Here is an 18051-nt window from a genome sequence, read left to right on the forward strand (position 1 = left end):
TTAAGGGTATTCAACAGAGCCAACCATACTCCCTGATGTAAAATGTAAGAGAAAGAAGTAATGGTCAGCTCCAAGGGTTTGGACTTGAGCCACAGAAGGATGAGATTCATGTTACCCACGATGGGGGAAGATGCAGGCAGAGCTGGCTGAAGAGCAAAGGCAAAGCCTCCGCTTCAGGGATGGAGGATGTGAGGTCCTGGCCATCACGTGGAGAGGCTAAATATGCCACTAAATATATCCATTAACAAGAGCCATGTAGAAGAGCTGGGACTGTACAGGCGTTTCCTTTCTCTTTTTTTCTTCCTTTTTCCCCCCAAAATTTTTAAATTGTAAGAAACTTTTACTTTTATAATAGAAAAAAATCCATATTTAACTTAAAAATAATAATAGCACTAGGCATGGTGCTATAATTCTAGCACTTGGGAGGTTGTGGTGGGATTGCTACAAGTTCAAGGCCAGCCTGGGTTACACAGTGAGTTTAAATCCATCCTGAACTACATAGGGAAATCCTTTCTCAAAAAAGAAAAATAAATAAATAAACAAACAAACACACAAACAAATAAATAAAATAATAGACCGGGGAGATAGTTCAGAGGCATAAGTGTCTGCCTGACAAGCATAAGGTCCTGAGTTCGATCCCTGGTACTGCCAAAATAAAAAATAAAAAATAAAATAATAGTAGCATGTGAATTATAAAATTTGAGTGGAATAGTTGAGTAGTGAAGATTTTTCTTTAAAATCTGCTTTTGTGCTTAGAACTTGAAACTTCAGTCAATTCAACAAGCACTTCCCATGATCCTGACTGAGCTCAGGTGACCTGATGGGTTCAGGGGATTTTGGGTGAATGAAAACGGTCCCTACCCTGAGGGAGCTGCCACTTTGGATGGGTGGCCCCAAGGCCAGTGTGTAAAGGTGTGGTCCCCGGCAGGGCTCTTTGGAAAGGTGAGGGGTGCTTCAGGAGGTAGTCCTTAGGCTTTGGGGCCATCAGCCCCTGCCTCTCCCTTTCCTTCGTTTCCTGGCCATGAGCCGAGCCTTCGGCTCCATCACGCATCCATGGTACTGTCACGCAGCAAGCCCACCTGAACCTCAAAGCACAAGGTCTGCTGACCTTGGCCTGAAAACTCCAAAACTATGCTTCAAAATAAATCTTTTATCTTAATAAATTAATTATATTCAATAAGGAGACTAGTACAGAGCTCAAAGTTCAGCAGACTGTAGGGGTGGCCTCAGTAAGGGCTGTGATCCAGGTCCAAACTGAGGAGTGGAGAATGTAAAGGACAGAGGAAACTGTGGGCCCTACTTGTGATGTTTAGATCCAGAAATGACACCCCAAACTCTTGGTGCATTTACCACAGTGAATGTTGGAATTCTTTTCACAAGGCTACTTTATGAACCTCCTCCTGCCTCTTAACAGCTGAGAGGGAGGCCTCTGGGGAGGTGATTGGGTCTTGGGGGGCTGTAGCCGAAAATGCCCCCCATCTCCACCCTGCCATATGCTTGTTTCTGTTAGTTGCCCAGGTAATAGTTCCCATTACAGTCCCTGTTACTTCTGTTGGGAATGTTTGCTGGTTACTATGATGCGTGTTGTAAGAACCAATCAAAGACAGCCAAATACTCTGCCTCTGTATTTCCCTTTGCAACTCCATAAAAGCCCCCCTCCCTGAGTCTTTGAGGACTGACATTTTGAGGAATAATTGATTCCTTGTCAGTGCCCATCAACATAAATAAAACTGCCTGCAAATCCTGGGTGTCGTTTGTGGTTTTGCTGTTTGCTGTTGCAGAACCATAGCTGACTTGCTATCAGGAGGTGGTGTCCCCGTGGGAAGAGGAGGGCCCCTGAAGGTGTGGCCTGGAAGGGTTTCTTGAGCGGGGACCACACCTTTACACACTCTGCTTCCTGCCTGCGGTGACAGAGAAGCTTCCTGGGCCAGCCCCTTCCAACAGCCTTCCTACCTTGGAGCTGGCTGACCATGAACTGCAACCATGAGCCAGGGCCACCTCTCCTCCTTCAGGTTGTATGTGTCGGGTATTGTGTCCCAGGGATGAGAAAGTCACTAAGACAGCTATGCAACCTAAATGCCCACATAGAATATCACATGCAAGTGCAGGGAAGGGGGATCCAGTCTATCTTTATTGACTACAATCCATGAGCCCTGGAAGTAAAGGACCCTGCTGGGCACAAGGGAAACCCCCTCCCCACACATAAGTGAGCTAGGATTCTACATTCACTTCTGGGTAAGGGGTTGGGCCAGCTGACCTTCATGGGAACCTTCTGGGTCCCTGTCAGTACAGTAACGCAGCTGCAGTCTGTCAGCGGGATCAGGCCATTGGCAGGGCTGTTCTTCGGCACAGGGGACAGCCTGGCTGCAGCTGATATTCTTCAACTTCTCTGGACACGCAGTAAAGAAAGGTGGGCAAGTTTCAGGAAGTTTTGCAGTTCACAGTGGAGCTGGAGAGTAGAAGGAGACAAGTGCTAGTCCAGTCCACATGGCCCACAGGCTCATCACAGGACAAGGGCAGGAATGGACAGTCGGAGGGAGCATCCACAACACTCCTCCAGTGTCACTATGTCATCATCCTTATTTTATAAGAGAAGAACTTACCCAAGGATGCCTAGATAGGGACTAGAATTCATACCCAGGTCCATGCAGTCCCATGGTCTAAGCCATAGCACAACTAGGGTCCACTGTTCCTCTGCCCTTCACGTTTTCCACTTCTTGGTTTGGACATGGATCATGGAACTTACTGATGCATGTTCTGGCCCAGAGTCCCACACCACTGTTGCTCTCAACAAGGCCCAAATGGCCTACTGCCTGCACCTTGGCTGACCAAACTGCCTCTCATCTCCCTGGCTTCTGGGCCCTGAAACAATCTCCTATTTATGAGCTCGGATCCAAAATCTGATCCTGGATTCCTTCTTTGTCTCCAAAGAACTTGAGGACCCAGGTGTTGCCTATTCCTGGCCCTGGAAGGCAAAGCTCAGCCAATTGGATGCTCCCATTGAGGACTGTGACTTTGAAGCAGGCATCTGGAAGACAGGGCAGAGGGCCCTTTGCATAGTTGGTGCAGGCAAGGAGATTGTTATGGTTTAGCTCTAGAATGTCCCCCCAAAGTCTCATGTGTTCAGGATGGGTCTTTTAGAAGGTGACTGGGCTATGGGGCACTCTACTCATCAGTGGGTTCATCTATTCCAATTTTAGTATATGTCCTGTTGAAGTGAGCATTTTATCCATTGATGAGTCCCTGTTCTATTAAGGTAGGGCTTGATTGGAGGAGGTGAGTCGCTGGAGCATGACCTGGAAGAGTTTTCTTTTTTGTCCCTGGCTTGTCCCTTCCCTCTTTTTTTCATGGCTGCCATAGGTTTAATCAGCTGACCTCTAGATTTCCCTCCACCATGCTGTTTTGCTTTGAAGCCTGACTACCATGGGCTGGACCCTCCGAAACCATGAGCCAAATTAAAACTCTCCTCCTTTAAGTCATCAGTATTGGGTATTGTGTCCTGGTGATTGGAAAGCTGACTGGTACAGGAGGTGAGACCATGTTATTCAGAAGCCTTGAGATCTGGTTCACTGGAGGAGCATAGAAAATTTTGGAGATGTAAACTGCAGAAGCTTTTAGCAGAGCCTAATGGGTGATTCTAGTTGGAGCTCAGAAAATTAGAGTTCTGATAGGAATGTAGATAGTGAAGACCAGGCTGTGGTGGCCTAAACTCCATTTTAAAATCAAACTTTAGATGAACTCATTCTTCCCCCAAAATCATATGTTAAGCAGTTTTGATTTGTAAGTAGTTCTATTTCTAATAAATGCTGTTTCTGACAAATGCTGTAATGACCCCATAACTGTTACTATCACCATGTGATTAGATAAGCTCTATACTCCACCTTTGTAGAAAGTACTTTCTACTTTTAGAAACTGGACCAAGTACTTTATAAGCCACTGTGTCCCTATCCTCAGGGCAATGTTTCCGACTGACAACAGTTGGGGTATCACCCACCTTCCAAATAAACCTGCTGTTCCCATTTTGGCCTCCATTGAATATGTTGGCTACTCACCATTACAAGGATACATATGTTTCTGTGTGGTATAAGAATTCCAGTGGCAGTTGCACAAGAAGCTATGTGTGTTATATATTCTGGCTAAAATTTTACCTACAGCCGGGGAGATGGTTCAGTAGAATAAGCACTTGCCTGGCAAGTGCAAGAGCCTGAGTTCAACCCCCAACTCTGTAAAAAAAATTAAAAAATAAAAATAAAAATTTACCTACATTTTGCCTATGTCCCAAGACATTACAGGAGACTGAGGTTAAGCACTAATTACTCTGGACTAATTAATATGGTAGAGGGAATTTTAATGCAGTCCAACATTCAAACTGTGGTATGAGCATTGTTGGGTGCATTTAGCCAGCTTTCTTACAAGAAATGTGGGCAGGAAGTGGAATATAAAAAAAATTAAAATTAAATTTTGGCAGCAAAGTAACCCTGTACAGAGTTGGGGCCAAAAGAGATATGACTGCTGACTAGATTAGTGCCATTGAAAAGAAAGCAAGGACTCAGGACATAGGAGAAACTACTGTAACATCACGTAACTCAGTTGTGTCCCAAATTTTCTGATCAAGGAGATTATGGGGCCACAGAAGAAAGTGATCAATGATGTAGAGTGTGCCTAAGGAGAGTCACATGGAGAGAAAGCATTCTCTCAGGCTTTCACAGAGAGCAAACTGGTCAAGCAATGGCCGTGACTCATCCACATGGCTGACACTGACAAAGGATCTACAAACTGTGGTACAGGGTTTCAGGGTAAATCCTGAGGGGATTTGACTGTCCTTATCAAATACAAAAGTTACATTACTTGTTATATAGGTCTTGCTTTATCTTGGTCTTAACCATCCAGCAAAAAAGTATAAAAATGAGGTATAAAATGTAAAGCCATATTAATATGCTGAGCTGTAAAAGGCTCAAGTCAACAACTTCTGACATTGCCAGGCTCTGTAAGGTCTTACGGAAAACCCACTACTGTTATAGACTACTGAACTATTTTGGATTATTTTGCTGAATTCATGCACCTACAATATTTAAATGACAATAGAATACCTATCTCTGACAAAACTAAACAAAAAAAGGGGATACAAATGAAGGACCATTTTGCATTTGTATATACAAAATAGGATAGATATACAGCTACTTTCTCTTAATTCAATAAGAAGAAAGATTTGTACTGATAGTGTTTGGACAGGATATCATGTCTACATCTTGTACTATGAATAACCACTATGAAGACAACAATATGCAATGTATTAATTATGGAAACTGTCCTACTAATTGGTTTTGAAACTGTCTCATTGCTATTTGTTTCTCAATAAAATTATTTTTTTTAAAAAAAGAAGAAGAAACCAAGTACTTTGTACAGAGGCCATTACAAAAATCAGGCCAGCCAAATAGTTCAGCGGATTAAAGTGCCTGGGACCAGAGAAGGCAGAGAGAAAATTCTTATGTTCATGTGTGAGCTGCGGAACTCCGCCATCGCTATCATTGGAAACACCACTTGTCAGGTTCTGAGACCTCCTTTTTCCATGCAAATGACTATGACTTGGGCTTCTGCCACTTGCACCTGTCCATCAACATCACTGATCTTCCTCCCAGGGACTAGAAGGCCTGTGCTTCCTTAGACCTAAAGAAACTGGGGCTGGAGAGAAGAATTTGTTTACTTCGCAGAAAAGAGGAAACAAGGAAGGAAAACCAGGAAGAAGCAAGGCAGGCAGGGTATTGGGAGCTGCTGAAGCTGCAATTGATCCTATGTGGGAGGGCAGGATATGAGGCCTCTTTGCCTAAAGCAGCCAAGCTACCTCAATCTTGAGAAAAACATTCTTCCTGGACATTGTGGGCTATTAGTCACTAAGTAATCTTGTGTCTTATAACTTCGCAAAGGTATAAATAAATGCCCTTAGTGCTGTTCTGGGGTCCTTTGCCTATCAGGCATGGTCCACCACCTGACCTCAGCTATCATCTCTTGTCTTTATTTTCTAAATCCTCTCACCATTTTCTCCCCGAGACCACTGAGAGACCAACAAATCCCTACAGCAGGGATCCTTCCATGTGGCAACTGCTCTTCTACATAGTGCAGCCTGGAGAACCTCTCCCTCTACTCCCCTGGCCCTCACAGTGCCCTCTCACCTGCCGCAGCAGCCTCTCTGCCTTTGCAGGCTCTGTAAGGTCTTCTACGGAAGCCACCCTCAGCCGCACGAGGAGGAAGCCTCCATCTGCACCTGCTCATTGATTAAGGCCAAAGAGATGGAAAGTCAGTCAACACAGGTCAAGAATCAGGTGGTGCTTCCAGTGCCAGCCTCTGCCCCTCGCACCTCGGCATGCCCCAGTATGTGCGCCTATGTCTGTGCCCACCCTGGCTTGCTACAAACAGAAGGCAGGATTCCCTCTCTGGGAATCGCACCCATGGCAGTGTCTTATTAACAGGACCATGGCCAAGGGCACATGTGGAGATGCCCAAAGGGAAGTGTGAGTAAGGACCAGTGGATGCAGAATATTCTCAAACCCTGAAGATCTCAGGTGGGCTGTTGAGGAAGAGTCTGGCCAGGAGATGCTGAGGGAAGCTGGCTTGGGGGCACCAGTCCTGCATTTAAATTGCTGAGGGTAGAAGTGGACCTCTAACCCAGCCTTCCTGTTCAGCAGCTCTACCAGGAACTTCTTTCTCTGGTGGAGGCCCCATCTCCTTCCCTTTCACTGGCACCTTGAATCTGTTTCCTCCAATGATTACATAATTAGATTTGACCTAGTCGTTACTCTTCTAGAAGTTTATCCTGCATGATGGAGCACCTACAGGAGAAATGCGCTGTTTACTGCAGTGCTGTGTGTTATAGCAACAAGCTAAACTGCCACCCATACAGGACTGGCTAAATAAGTGATAGGGAGACAAAGGAAACAGTGATTGACCACACAAAATAATAGGCCAGGCGTAGTGGTGCACTCTTTAATCCCAGCACTTAGGAGGCTGAGGCGGGAGGCTCGCCAGCCTATGCGATGTAGTGAACTCAAAGCTAGCCTGAACTACATAGTGAGACTCTGTTTATTTATTTTAAATAAATAAATAAATAAGTAGCTTTCTGGGAGGGGAGAAAATGGAGAGTTCATGATCAACAGAATAAAATTTTAGTTACACAAGATCAATCAGTTCCAGAAACCTGCTTCTCATAGTGCTTATTGACAACAATACTATTGTGTGCACTTAGAAGTCTGGTAGGATAGATCTTACGTTAACAGTTCTTATCACAATTTACAAAAACAGAGATTGAAATCAAAGAGCTAAAATGCAGGGTAACAAGGATGAACTCAACATATAAAATGAATACAAACATTTTCCTAACGTCAAGCGAAATAAGAATAGCTGTGTTACAGAGATCTGACCTTACCATATTCTCTGCTTGCATTAAAAAAAAAAAAAAAAGATGAAAGAGGGCCGGCTAGATAGCTCAGTGGATTAAAGCACCTGCTTAGGCAGATGCAACAACTTGGATCTACCAGCATACTGTGCTGGCCCCGCCCCCGGGGCGCACTGAGACAGCAATTGAGACTGGGCGTGGTGGCGCGTGCCTGTAATCTCAGCACTTGGGAGGCTGAAAACTGGAGGACCACAAGTCCAATCTGTGTAGTGAGACCCTATAGACCCTGTATTAAATGCATACAATAAAAATAAAAATACAAAAGTACAATGAGAAGCCTATATGCTTCAGAATCAAACAGGCTTTTGCTTGAATCTCATTATCATCTTTTGAAGACAATCCCATGACCTCCCTAATATCTGTTTTCTCCTCCCAAGGTTGTTTTGGAGGAGAAAGGGTTAGAAGAGATGCCCAAAGCTCAGAGAGTGCATTCATCTTGTGCTAATGCTTACTGGTTGTGAACTATTTTTATATCACCTCTGCCTAGAATACAAAAGGCATCAAGTAAGGTGGTTGTGGGGCAAGGTGAGGATACTCAGGGGTGAGGCATAAGGCATAAGGACAGAGGGACACTGGAGCTGAGGCTACAGGCTAACAGCAGCCAGGCCGACATAGGCTTGTGTCCTGAGATTTAGCTGCTGTCCTAGAGCTGCTGTTGTTGCCGCCCCAGCCATTACCCTACTTACTTCAGTAATTTAAGTCACTACAATGGCACAAACCCCAGCAAGCCCTTCCAGCTAGACTGCGCCTTGGGTTGTAACAGAGGTTTCCAAAGCTTAAAGGTCACAGTGGTGGTGGTGGTGGTGGTGGTGGTGGTGGTGGTAGTGCAGTGTGTGTGTGTGTGTGTGTGTGTGTGTGTGTGTGTGTGTGTCTGGAGTGGGATCTCAGTCTGTTGCCCAGGCTGGCCTTGAGCTCATGATCCTCCAACCTCAGGCTCCTGAACAGCTGTGATTAAATTTGGGACCTTGCTGGTGTCCAGTAGCTACTCAGCAGTTAGCTTCATAGAAAGGCTGATCTGGAAAGGGCTTTGGTCCAAGACCACTCAGATTTCTATGGGCAGTGCCCAAATATAAAACTGCTCCCCTACACTTCCAGCCCCACTGCCTTTACATACTCCAGTTAACTCTTTATTGCTGACTTAGGCAAGAACTTCTAGGGAGACAGAGATGACGTGGATGAGAGATCCTTTCCCTCCCAAAAGCTTAAGCTTGTAAATACCTCAGAGACTTCAAATCTTCAAACTCTAAAGGTCACAGATAGGGCAGTCACTTACCTGCAGTAACTTCTGAAGACTGATTTGTCCAAACAGTGGTGGATGTAGCCATCAGGGGCTTCCTCTTAATCTTTGGTGAGATTGTGGTCATGGCTGAGCTGATGACTGCCTCTTGGTTGCTGCTAGCAGTAGTGGAAAGGACAGAAGGAAGAGGGCTCCTGCTGGTGAGAAAAGCCCTGCTGGTTGTGCCATCTGTGGTAAACATCTCTGGAAGTGTCATTGGTGAGACTGTAGTCATGACTGAGGTGGCGATTGTCTCTTGGCTACTGTGGGTTATAGTCAGATGCACAGGAGAAAGAGGGCTGTTAGTGTGAAAGGCCCTGTCTGCGGTAAAAACCTTTGAAGGGGACTTTGGTGAGACTGTAGTCATGGCTGAGGTGCCAATTGTCTCTTGGCTGCTGCTGGCTATAGTTGAAAGGACAGAAGAAAGAGGTTCCCTGATGGTGGAGAAGGTCCTGCTGGTTGTACCATCTGTGGTAAAAATGTCTGGAGAGGTCTTTTGTGAGGCTCTGGTCATGGCTGGAGTGATACTTGTTTCTTGGCTGACACTGGCTGTGGTCAGATAGACAAAGGAAAGAGGGTTCCCACTGGTGGATGAGGCCCCACTGGCTGTGCCTTCCATAATAAAAGGCTCTGAAGGGATCTTTGGTGAGGTTGTAGTCATGGCCGAGGTGCCGATTGTCTCTTGGCTGCTGCTGACTGTAGTCAGATGGACAGAGGAAAGTGGGTTGCTGGTGGAAAACACCCTGTCTGTAGTAAAAACTTCTGGAGGGACCTTTGGTAAGGTTGTGGTCATGGTTGAGGTGATGATTGCCTCTTGATTGCTGCTGGCTGTCATTGAAAGGACAGAAGAAAGAGGACTCCTGCTGGTTGGGCCTTCTGTAGTAAGAATTTTGGAACGGATCTTTGGTGAAATTATGGTCATAACTGAGGTGACAATTGTCTCTTGGTTGCTGTTGACTGTAATCAGATGGACAGAAGGAAGGTCCTCACTGGTGGAGTCAACCCTGCTCATTATGTCTTTGCTGGTAAAAATCTCTGAAGGGAACTTTGGTGAAATCATGATCTTAGCTGAGGTGAAGCTTGTCTCTTGGCTGCTGCTAGCTACAATTGGATGAACAGAAGAAAGAGGGCTGCTTCTGGTTGGGAAGGCCTTGTTGGTTGTGCTTTCTGTGGTAAAAGGCTCTGGTGGGGTAGAGTTCTTGATGACAGCTCCTTTTGAAGAGCTGGAGACTGAAGCTGAGGATCCAGAAGAGGAAGTCACTTGGCCCACTGTTGAGGCAGCTTTAGCAGAGACTATAACTGCTTCTGAGACCACAGAGTAGCTCTGTTGAGAGAAGGCTGAGGTTTCTCCCAAGGGGCCCATGCTAACTGTCACCTGAGCTGTTGTAGGGCCAGGGGTGCGGGATGATATTGCTTTTTTTCCTGTGGTGCTGTTGGGGAGTGAGGCCTCGGGGGTGGTATTAGGGATTGCTAACTCTGAAGTGCTAACTGTGGGCAGGGTCTCAGTAGGGAATATGGAGCTCAGCTTGGGTGACTTTTCCTCTGTGTAGGCAGACAAAGCTGATATCTCAGGGGTGGGCAAGGCCCTACCTCCTGTTGGTCTGTGACCTGTGTCTGAAGTCCCAGAGATGGTGGCAGCTGTTTCAATTTCCCCAGAGAACTTGATGTGGGGGGTGCTGCAGGGGACCAAGACCTTGCTGGCAGCATTAGGACCTAGGGCTTGGGAAGTGGTGATGACCGAGGAAGAGCTGCTGTCAGAGGATGGGCTCTCTGCTTCCACCCAAGTGCGCGCCAATGTCAAGATGTGGTTTGTGGTCCATTTTGTTTCCTCAGAGCTGTCATCAGTATGAAGAGTGTCAGAGATGGCTCTCAGGGGATCACTGCCTGGAGAAGTCTCATCTGTGATCTGTCCAGTTCTTGTGGAGCTGCCTCCCATAGCCAAAGCCTTCACAGGGACAGTGATTGCAGCCATGATGTCAGAAGGGATTATTTTTGTGAGTGTCTTGGTCTCTGAGGTAGAAGAAATGGTCTGTGTCACCCTGCTCTCCGAGGTATGGGGAATGATCAGAGTGTCCCTCGTCTCTGTGTCATGGACAGTAGTCTGAGTGTCCCTGGACTCTGTGGAGAGGGGAATGTCCTCCTCTGATGCTGGAGAAATGTTCCAGGTGTCCCTGCTTTTTGATGCATAGGAGATGATTAGGCTGTCTCTGGTCTTTGTGACAGGGGAAGTAATCTGGGTGCCCCTAGACTCTGTGACAAGAAAGGTGACCTGAGTATCCCCAGCCTTGGAGCCAGTGGAGTGGGTCAGGGTGTCACTGGACTCAGTGATGGGGAAAGGGGTCTGCAACCCCCTGAACTTTGTGACAGGGAGGGTGGTCTGGGTGTCCTGGGTCTCTAAAATGGTCAGAGTCTCCTCGGTCTCTGTTTCAGAAGCAGTGACAGCTGGGGTTAAGGTCTTGGAAAAGGTCTCAGGGCACAGGGTGGGAGCCTCCCCAGAAAGTTGGGCTGGCTCTGTGGTCTGAGCAAGGCCTCTGGTCTGGAAGCTTCCCTCCAAGCTCTTGCTGATCCGTGGCATTGCAGTTAGCATGTTGGTGGTGTCTGTTGTCCTAAATGGGCATGGCCCATTGGGGCTGGGATCTGTGTTGGATAAGACCAACATGGTGAACCGTGAGTGTGGGTGGCTGGGCTCCACACAGCTCCTGGGCTTAGGTGTGGGCACTGCTGGTCGGGGACTGTTTCCCACTGTCTGTCTACCTAAATGAAGGAGGCGAAGGCGGAACGGGGAAGTCCAGGCCCGTGGGGCAGCACAGAGCAGGGGGTCACCCTCACAGCCTCCCTGAAGCCCTGACAACACACCTGAACCAGCGAGCCTAGCTCTCTAGGTAATGCTGGTCTGCAGCCAGCAGAGCAACAGGTGAGGCCCGTGTCTATCATTGAAGAACGAGAAAGCTTATGTGAACCAAGAACTGCAGAGCAGGGACCAGGCTCAAGTTCCTGAAAGTTTCCTGTCTGTTTCCCACGGACACTTTCTCATCCACCAAATGTTTTTCCATGGAAGCACTTTCTTTTTTTTTTTTTATTTTATTTTTTTTTTTTTTTTTTTTATTTTTTGTGTGTGTGTGTGTGTGTGTGTGTGTGTGTGTGTGTGTGCACGCGTGTGTGTGGCCAGCTCAGCCCACCAGGGGGCGGGGCTGGCTGGCATGTGGTGCTGGGGGATTGAACCGCGGTCCCTGTGCTTTGCTTAGCTTGTTCTAGGTAGGTGCTTTAGACCACTGAGCCATCTCACCAGCCCCAGCACTTTCTTAAAATACAAGAAAGCTCTGTGGTTTTATCTTTACAGGAACCTGGGATAGGAAAGAGGAAGCTCTAGGGTGGGGGGGAGGTGCACTGGGCAAAATTGGGGGCACTGGACACAGCCTTGGGGCCATAGGGAGGGAAAAGACGGTATCTCACCCCACCCATGGCCGTCCTGCATGGAAGCCTGGCAGCTGCAGAACAGAACCCAGAACCACAGAGGTCAAGAGCACAGCAAGCAGGGGCAAACATCGCGGAGCAGCGGCCCAGCAGGTTTCCTGGGGCAGACTGCCAGATTTGGCAGATAAAAACACAAGATAGCTCGTTAATTTTGATTCTGCATTTGATTGATGAAGAATAATTGTCTTAGATATGAGACAGTGTATAATTCTTAGTCTGAGTGTTTCTTTAGCATATGTAACCTCTTATGCTAAAAAATGTATTCCTGGAACTACAAAAGTGTCTGCAGGCCTCATGTTATGTCCAGACAGCCCTGCTCTGAGGCGAAGGATCGAGTGTGAAACCTTTTAGGCACTCTGTTGGCTGAGGTGGTGTTTACTGACATCTGCTGGTCCAGGTGTAGACCAAGGACCCAAAGGAGGCCCAGGACCACTCCCCAGGAGGCCAGGCCAGGGCCCCAGGTCCTTGGCTCATCCTCCTCTGGACCTCATGGAGAGATGGACCAGGGCTCAAGGGACACCTGCCACCCCCTGGCCTGGGGAATCTCGGTCCAAAGTCTGCCCTTGTGCTCTGCCAACAGGTACTTCAAGTCCCCTGGAGAAAGACTGTCAGGACACCAGCCTTCTAGGTAAGGCCCCAAAGAGGAGGAGATGGGGGACAGGGGGATGTTCTGATTTTCCAAAGCCTGTAAGGGATTAGGAAGCCCCTCTCTCTGGGGGGTCCCCTCAAGGAGTCACTTGACAGCTCAGCCTACTCTGATCCTGAAGAATTTCAGGTCACACCCCACAGGCACCCCTGTCACTGCCTCAGGGGCCCACACAAATCACACATGTCCAAGTGTCTGCCTTCTGGGTCAAGTTCCTATCACCCTGCCAAGCCCTAGTGTTTCTCTGAGCTTCCTGTTGGTCCCCACAGTGTGGAGCAGCACTTTCCTGCCTCAACCCACACAGCCACATGCCCAATGCTAGGCCTTTGGCATCAGACCCTGACCTCCTCCACACATTTTCTTCTTTATCCTGGAGCCCCATGGTGTCATTTCTGCTGCAAAAAACACCTTGCTGACCCTAAATCGATAGGCTCTGCACCACAGAGCTGTCACCACCCTGCCACCTCCTGCCTGCTGATTCTTCAGGATAAAGCAAAGCCCACCCCTACCTCAGTCATTGTTGGGGAACCAAGCCCAGGGAGGACAGTGTGGATGTGGAACCTGGTATGAATTCCTTCTCTGATGCTGCCCTGCTGTGTGCCCACCCTGCAGTCCTGGCTCCCAGCCTGGAAACGGAGCTCGGGGCACTGATTGCAAGGGGTTGGAATGGAGAGGGCAGCACCAGCCTGGCAGGCTGAGCACATGCGGTCGGCAGTGTGGGTCAGTGGTTGGGTGCATGAGGTGTCAAACTGACCCTGGATAAATTGCTTCATCCCTGTCAGCCTCAGTTCCCTCAGCTCTAAAGGGGCAGAGGAGGCAAGAACAGTGCCCAACACACAGGGCTATGAGTTTGATGGTGACACGCCAACATAGGAAGTGAGATCAGAAACAACATGAAATCTTTAAAAAAAAATTATCACAGTAAAAGACACATTGCCATGGTCCCCCTCAGAGTCCTGCCTCTTGCAAACACACCTATTCCATCATGCTTGCCACTTCCTGAGGCAGTCTGGGAAGTCCTTTTTCCTGAGTATCTTTACAAAATGATCAACAATATAGTGAATAACACCTGTGACCACCCAACAAAAAGGCAGGCTCATAAAATCATTCCTGGGTGTCCTTATCTGCTCTGTTCATGGGACCTGGCACCTACAACTCCTGACTCTTCCCTAAAGTCAAAGTGACCAGGACAGGGAAACATTTCGCGTTAGTTCGGGGCACCTAGGTTGCCACAACTGCGGCTAAAGGCACTCAGGAAAGAAGGCTCACAGGACCGCTTCTGGAAACGGCAACCGCCATGAGATAAGCGTGTTCAACAGGATGGGGAAGATTTTTAGGGGAATTCATGACAGTGTGTTTTTCACTGTAATACAGGTTCAAAAGTTTCAATATTCACCCTCCATTTTGATCACGCCTTGGGGGGGGGGGTTGTAACCAGTGTACCAATCTCTGAGGGTGGGATGTGGACTGGGGAGACAGTGTGTGCAGTGAGGATCAGGGGTTCATGGGAACTACCTGGCCTCGGCTCAGTCTTGCTCTGAACCTAAATCTGCCCCATAAAAAGTCTGTTTTAAAGGTCTATGATGGCAAGGCTCCTGTGTGCCTCAGCCCAGCAGCTTCTGCACGCCCCCGGCCCCCCCAGACACTGCCCCCCTCACTGTCCCCCCCCCGCACTGTCCCCCACTGTCCCCCCCAGCACTCTCCCCCCCAGTGCTGCCAAGGTGCCCAAGAGGAAGTTCAGCTTGGCCGGAAGGGGCAGCGAAGGAGGGGACTGACAATGTTGTCCACATTGTCCACATTTCACTTTTGCTAAAGTGGAAACAAAAGCCACAGTGGCAATGGGAAAGGATAAATCTTTGGAGAAAGAAGTGCAAACAAAAGGAAAAAGGGGACCAAGGGAAAAACAGGCTAAAGTGGCTAATCAAGAAACCAAGGGTGATTTACCTGCAGAAAATGGAGAAACTAAAAATGAGGAAAGCGCAGGCTCTGATGAAGCAGAAGAGGAAGAAGCCAAGTCTGATTAATCACACACCATGCCTTATCAGGGCTCCCTGTCTCCCTCTTTGTACAACCCAGAGGGATATTTTTATCAAATGTTTTGTAAATGCAAGTTTTTTTAGTAGCTCTAGAAACATTTTTAAAAAGAAGGGAATCCCACCTCATCGCATTTTTTAAGTGTAAATGATTTTTTAGAGGTGATGTCATTCTCTGGTCGTTTATTTGATAGTACAACCAGAAATAGTGAGATACTGAATCATGGCAGGCTTTGACTGCCTTGGGTGTCAAAGGTGGGGGTTAGTTTTATATCCTGCGATACAAAGCATACTAAATGGCAATTTGGAATAACAGTCATGCATTTAATATGTCTTGGATACTTTAAATGACTTCTATTCCCATGTTTTTAGTAGAATTGTTTCCTAAAGAAAACTACATCCTTATTGTTGCCCTGTCAGAATCGTATGCACTCTATAACATCTTTGGTCGTGGTAGTCTGGTTTGCCTCATTTTGTTAATGTGCTGTGAAAGATAAAAAAACTTGAATATGTAGTGTATGTGATACAAAATTGTGAATTGGTGGGACTTAAGGAACACTTTGTCAGCATTTGAAGATACTTAATCCTCTTACAGAAAATTTGCCTCTAAATTTGAAGCTGGAAAGTCACTGGAACAACTGAAAAACAATACATGGCTTTTTTTGGTATGTGTGTTAAGAATTGTGTACAAAGTGAATCATGTGTACTGATCCTCCACACAACCAATAAAATCTCAAATATTGAATACAGTTTTGTGATTTAGAAAAACAAAGGTCTATGATGAGCTTGGCATGGTTCCTATGAGTGGCAGAGCTGTGAGTGCCCTTCTTGCACCAAATCTCTACTTGTCTCAGATCCTCCCTGTCCCCATATTCTGGCACAGCATTCATACCAAGAGCACGCCAGAACTGTATTTGGAAAGAAAAGCTTCTAGGTAAGAAGAAACTTGGAAGAGTCGTGGTTCTGCTGCAGGCAGAGTGATTGCCAGCCGGTCCTCCTGGCCACCCTACACATGCTGCCACACGAACAAAGACTAAGGCAGAGACCCTGGAGTGTCACACACAGCCACCTGCAAACTCATTATCAACAGGAATCGCAGTGCCCAGGTAGCCCATGGTTAATTGTAATGAGCCAACGGCTGCCTTGCTGAACTCATACGCTAGCAGGGCACAGTCTGGGGGCCATGCACCTCCTTACCTGCAGAGCTCCGGAAATCTCCAGACTCCCAGCAGAGGAGAAGAAGGAGCAGAGCCAGGCCGCAGAGCAAGCCCATCCTCGCTGGCGCCCCGGCCACCTCTGCCCAGCAGCCTCACCCCAGCCTCTGGCTGTCACCTTTTCCTGCTTCCTCCCTGGGGAGGAGGAGCCACACCTGCCTAGGGCTGACTGGGTGGTTTCCAGCACCCAGCCTGTGCCCTTCGGCTGTGATCCCCAAGTTGTTTCCATGCCAGCGTCCCTCTCTTCTGCCTCCAAGGCTAAGCCAGGACTGTGTCCTAGTCAGGAAAGAGTACTGGGATGGGAAGGGTAAGCGCTTTCCTGAGCCCAAAGACCTAGGAGGGCAGAGGCAGTGGATCAGGACCCTTCCACATCACTCCAGGAACAGAGGAACAAGGCCAGGAGACCTAGCTCAGTGCCCAAAGGAAATCCCTCAAGGGAACCACAGCACAAGTTGTTATGGCCACAGCCAGGGACCAGACAAGGTCCCCTGGGAGCCCAGAAAGTGTGTCTGGGGCAGACAAAATGTGTGGATGGGCACCACAGGGTCCCAAAAGCTCAGTGTCAGAAACAAATGTACATCTGCGTCAAAATGTCCAGGTTCTCTTTCTAGCTGTGTCCTTCCTGGTGGTCCTGAAGTCCTGTGAATTTGGTGAAGTTGTCTGCCCTATCCAAGCTTCAGTAGCAAGAGTTCCAGGGGCTCCTGGGACTTGCACTCTGGGGTTAGGTGGTGGGTGTGTGACAGTGTCTTCTAGAACATTCCTCTTACTGAGATGGGAGCCAGGCTGTCTGGACATAGGAGCATTGGTCCCAGGGCATGGGAATGAGAGGATTCTTCTGGGAGAGGCAGAGGGGACTGTGTAGGACCCAAATCCTGGCCTGGATCCAGAGATGCCATTAGGATAGGGGAGGAAGGCAGCAAGCAGATGATCTTCTGGGCCTCCTCCCTCCTGCTGGGCCCCACCCCAGGGGGGCAGGTGGGGGTTTCCTCATTCCAGCTGCAGGTGGGTCCCAGCGGAGCTTAATCTCCTGAGAGGAAGCCAGCGCCTTTCACCCCGGCCAGAGACAACTCTTTTCCATTTCCTTTTCCTCCTTATCTTTTCAGTGATCTATGGCCTGGCTGGCTGGACTTTATTTTAACAGTCAGGGCCCCTTCTGCATCTGGGGGAATTTCCAAGACTGGCAGGTGCTGTGGGCCCTGGGGACTGTATCAAGATTGTCCAGAAAGTTCTTGGACCATTTCTTCAGCCACCCTTGGCTTGTGCTGATTGACCCTAGGCAGCTAGTTTCACTGGTTTGTTTGCTTGTTTATTTGTTTGCAACAGGGCCTCACTATGTAGTTCTGGCTCTCCTTGAACCCAGTATGTAGCCCAGGCTGATCCTGAACTTGTGGCAATCCTCCTGCCTCAGTCTCCTGAGGGCTGGGATTACAGTTTCACTAGTTTGAGAAGCACATGCGAAGCTCCCACGGTATGCTCAAGGCACTGTCTGGGACCCGTGGAATTCTTCGCTGAGGAAAGCAGATCCCGGCCATGGTAGAAAGAACTTCCTAAGGAAGAGACAGCAAACAGTAAACGTAACAGACATGTGGTGGGTGGGTGGGGGTGGATTCTACAGGCAACGAGCAGCGGAGCAGCACAGACATGGCTTGGTGAGAAGCTGATGAGGTGCTGCCGAGTAGGAACCTGGGCAAGAGCATTCAGGCAGCAGGAAGGGCTAGAGAAGGCGCTAGAGGCTGAAGCAGGGCAGGCCAGGGGACACTGAGGGCCAGCGAGGCTGGGACCGTGGGAGGGTGGGAGTGAGGGCACAGAGGACTTTGTGCACTCAGAGCTTTTACTCCATCAGAAGACAAGTTATTATGAGCCTGAAGATCTCAATGAGGCCAATATCTTGCTGCACACCTACGATCTCTGTACTCTGGGAGGCTGAGGCAGAACAACTGCAAGTTCTAGCCCAGCCT

General features: G+C 48.2%; 1 protein-coding gene across 3 annotated transcripts; it reads right to left on the reverse strand.

Moving 5' to 3' along the window:
- Nucleotides 1-1107: 1107 nt before the first annotated feature.
- On the reverse strand, nt 1108-16197 carry Muc20 (mucin 20, cell surface associated). Of its 3 annotated transcripts, none has more exons than XM_023704781.1 (4): nt 16077-16197; nt 8724-11363; nt 6171-6262; nt 1109-2449 (listed from the first exon to the last, which is right to left on the reverse strand). In XM_023704781.1, exons 1-4 carry the CDS (start codon nt 16150-16152, stop codon nt 2381-2383), a joined length of 2877 nt encoding a protein of 958 aa, XP_023560549.1. In that variant the 5' UTR covers nt 16153-16197; the 3' UTR covers nt 1109-2380. The 3 variants fall into 3 exon arrangements, with proteins under 3 accessions (XP_023560551.1, XP_023560549.1, XP_023560550.1); XM_023704782.1 differs by lacking the exon at nt 1109-2449 and adding an exon at nt 5595-5682; XM_023704783.1 differs by lacking the exon at nt 6171-6262 and having other exon boundaries at nt 1108-2449.
- Between the last annotated feature and the right edge of the window lie 1854 nt (nt 16198-18051).

The sequence above is a fragment of the Octodon degus genome, unplaced genomic scaffold, assembly GCF_000260255.1.
Source record: "Octodon degus isolate 3935 unplaced genomic scaffold, OctDeg1.0 scaffold00203, whole genome shotgun sequence".
NCBI classification, from domain to species: Eukaryota; Metazoa; Chordata; class Mammalia; order Rodentia; family Octodontidae; genus Octodon; species Octodon degus.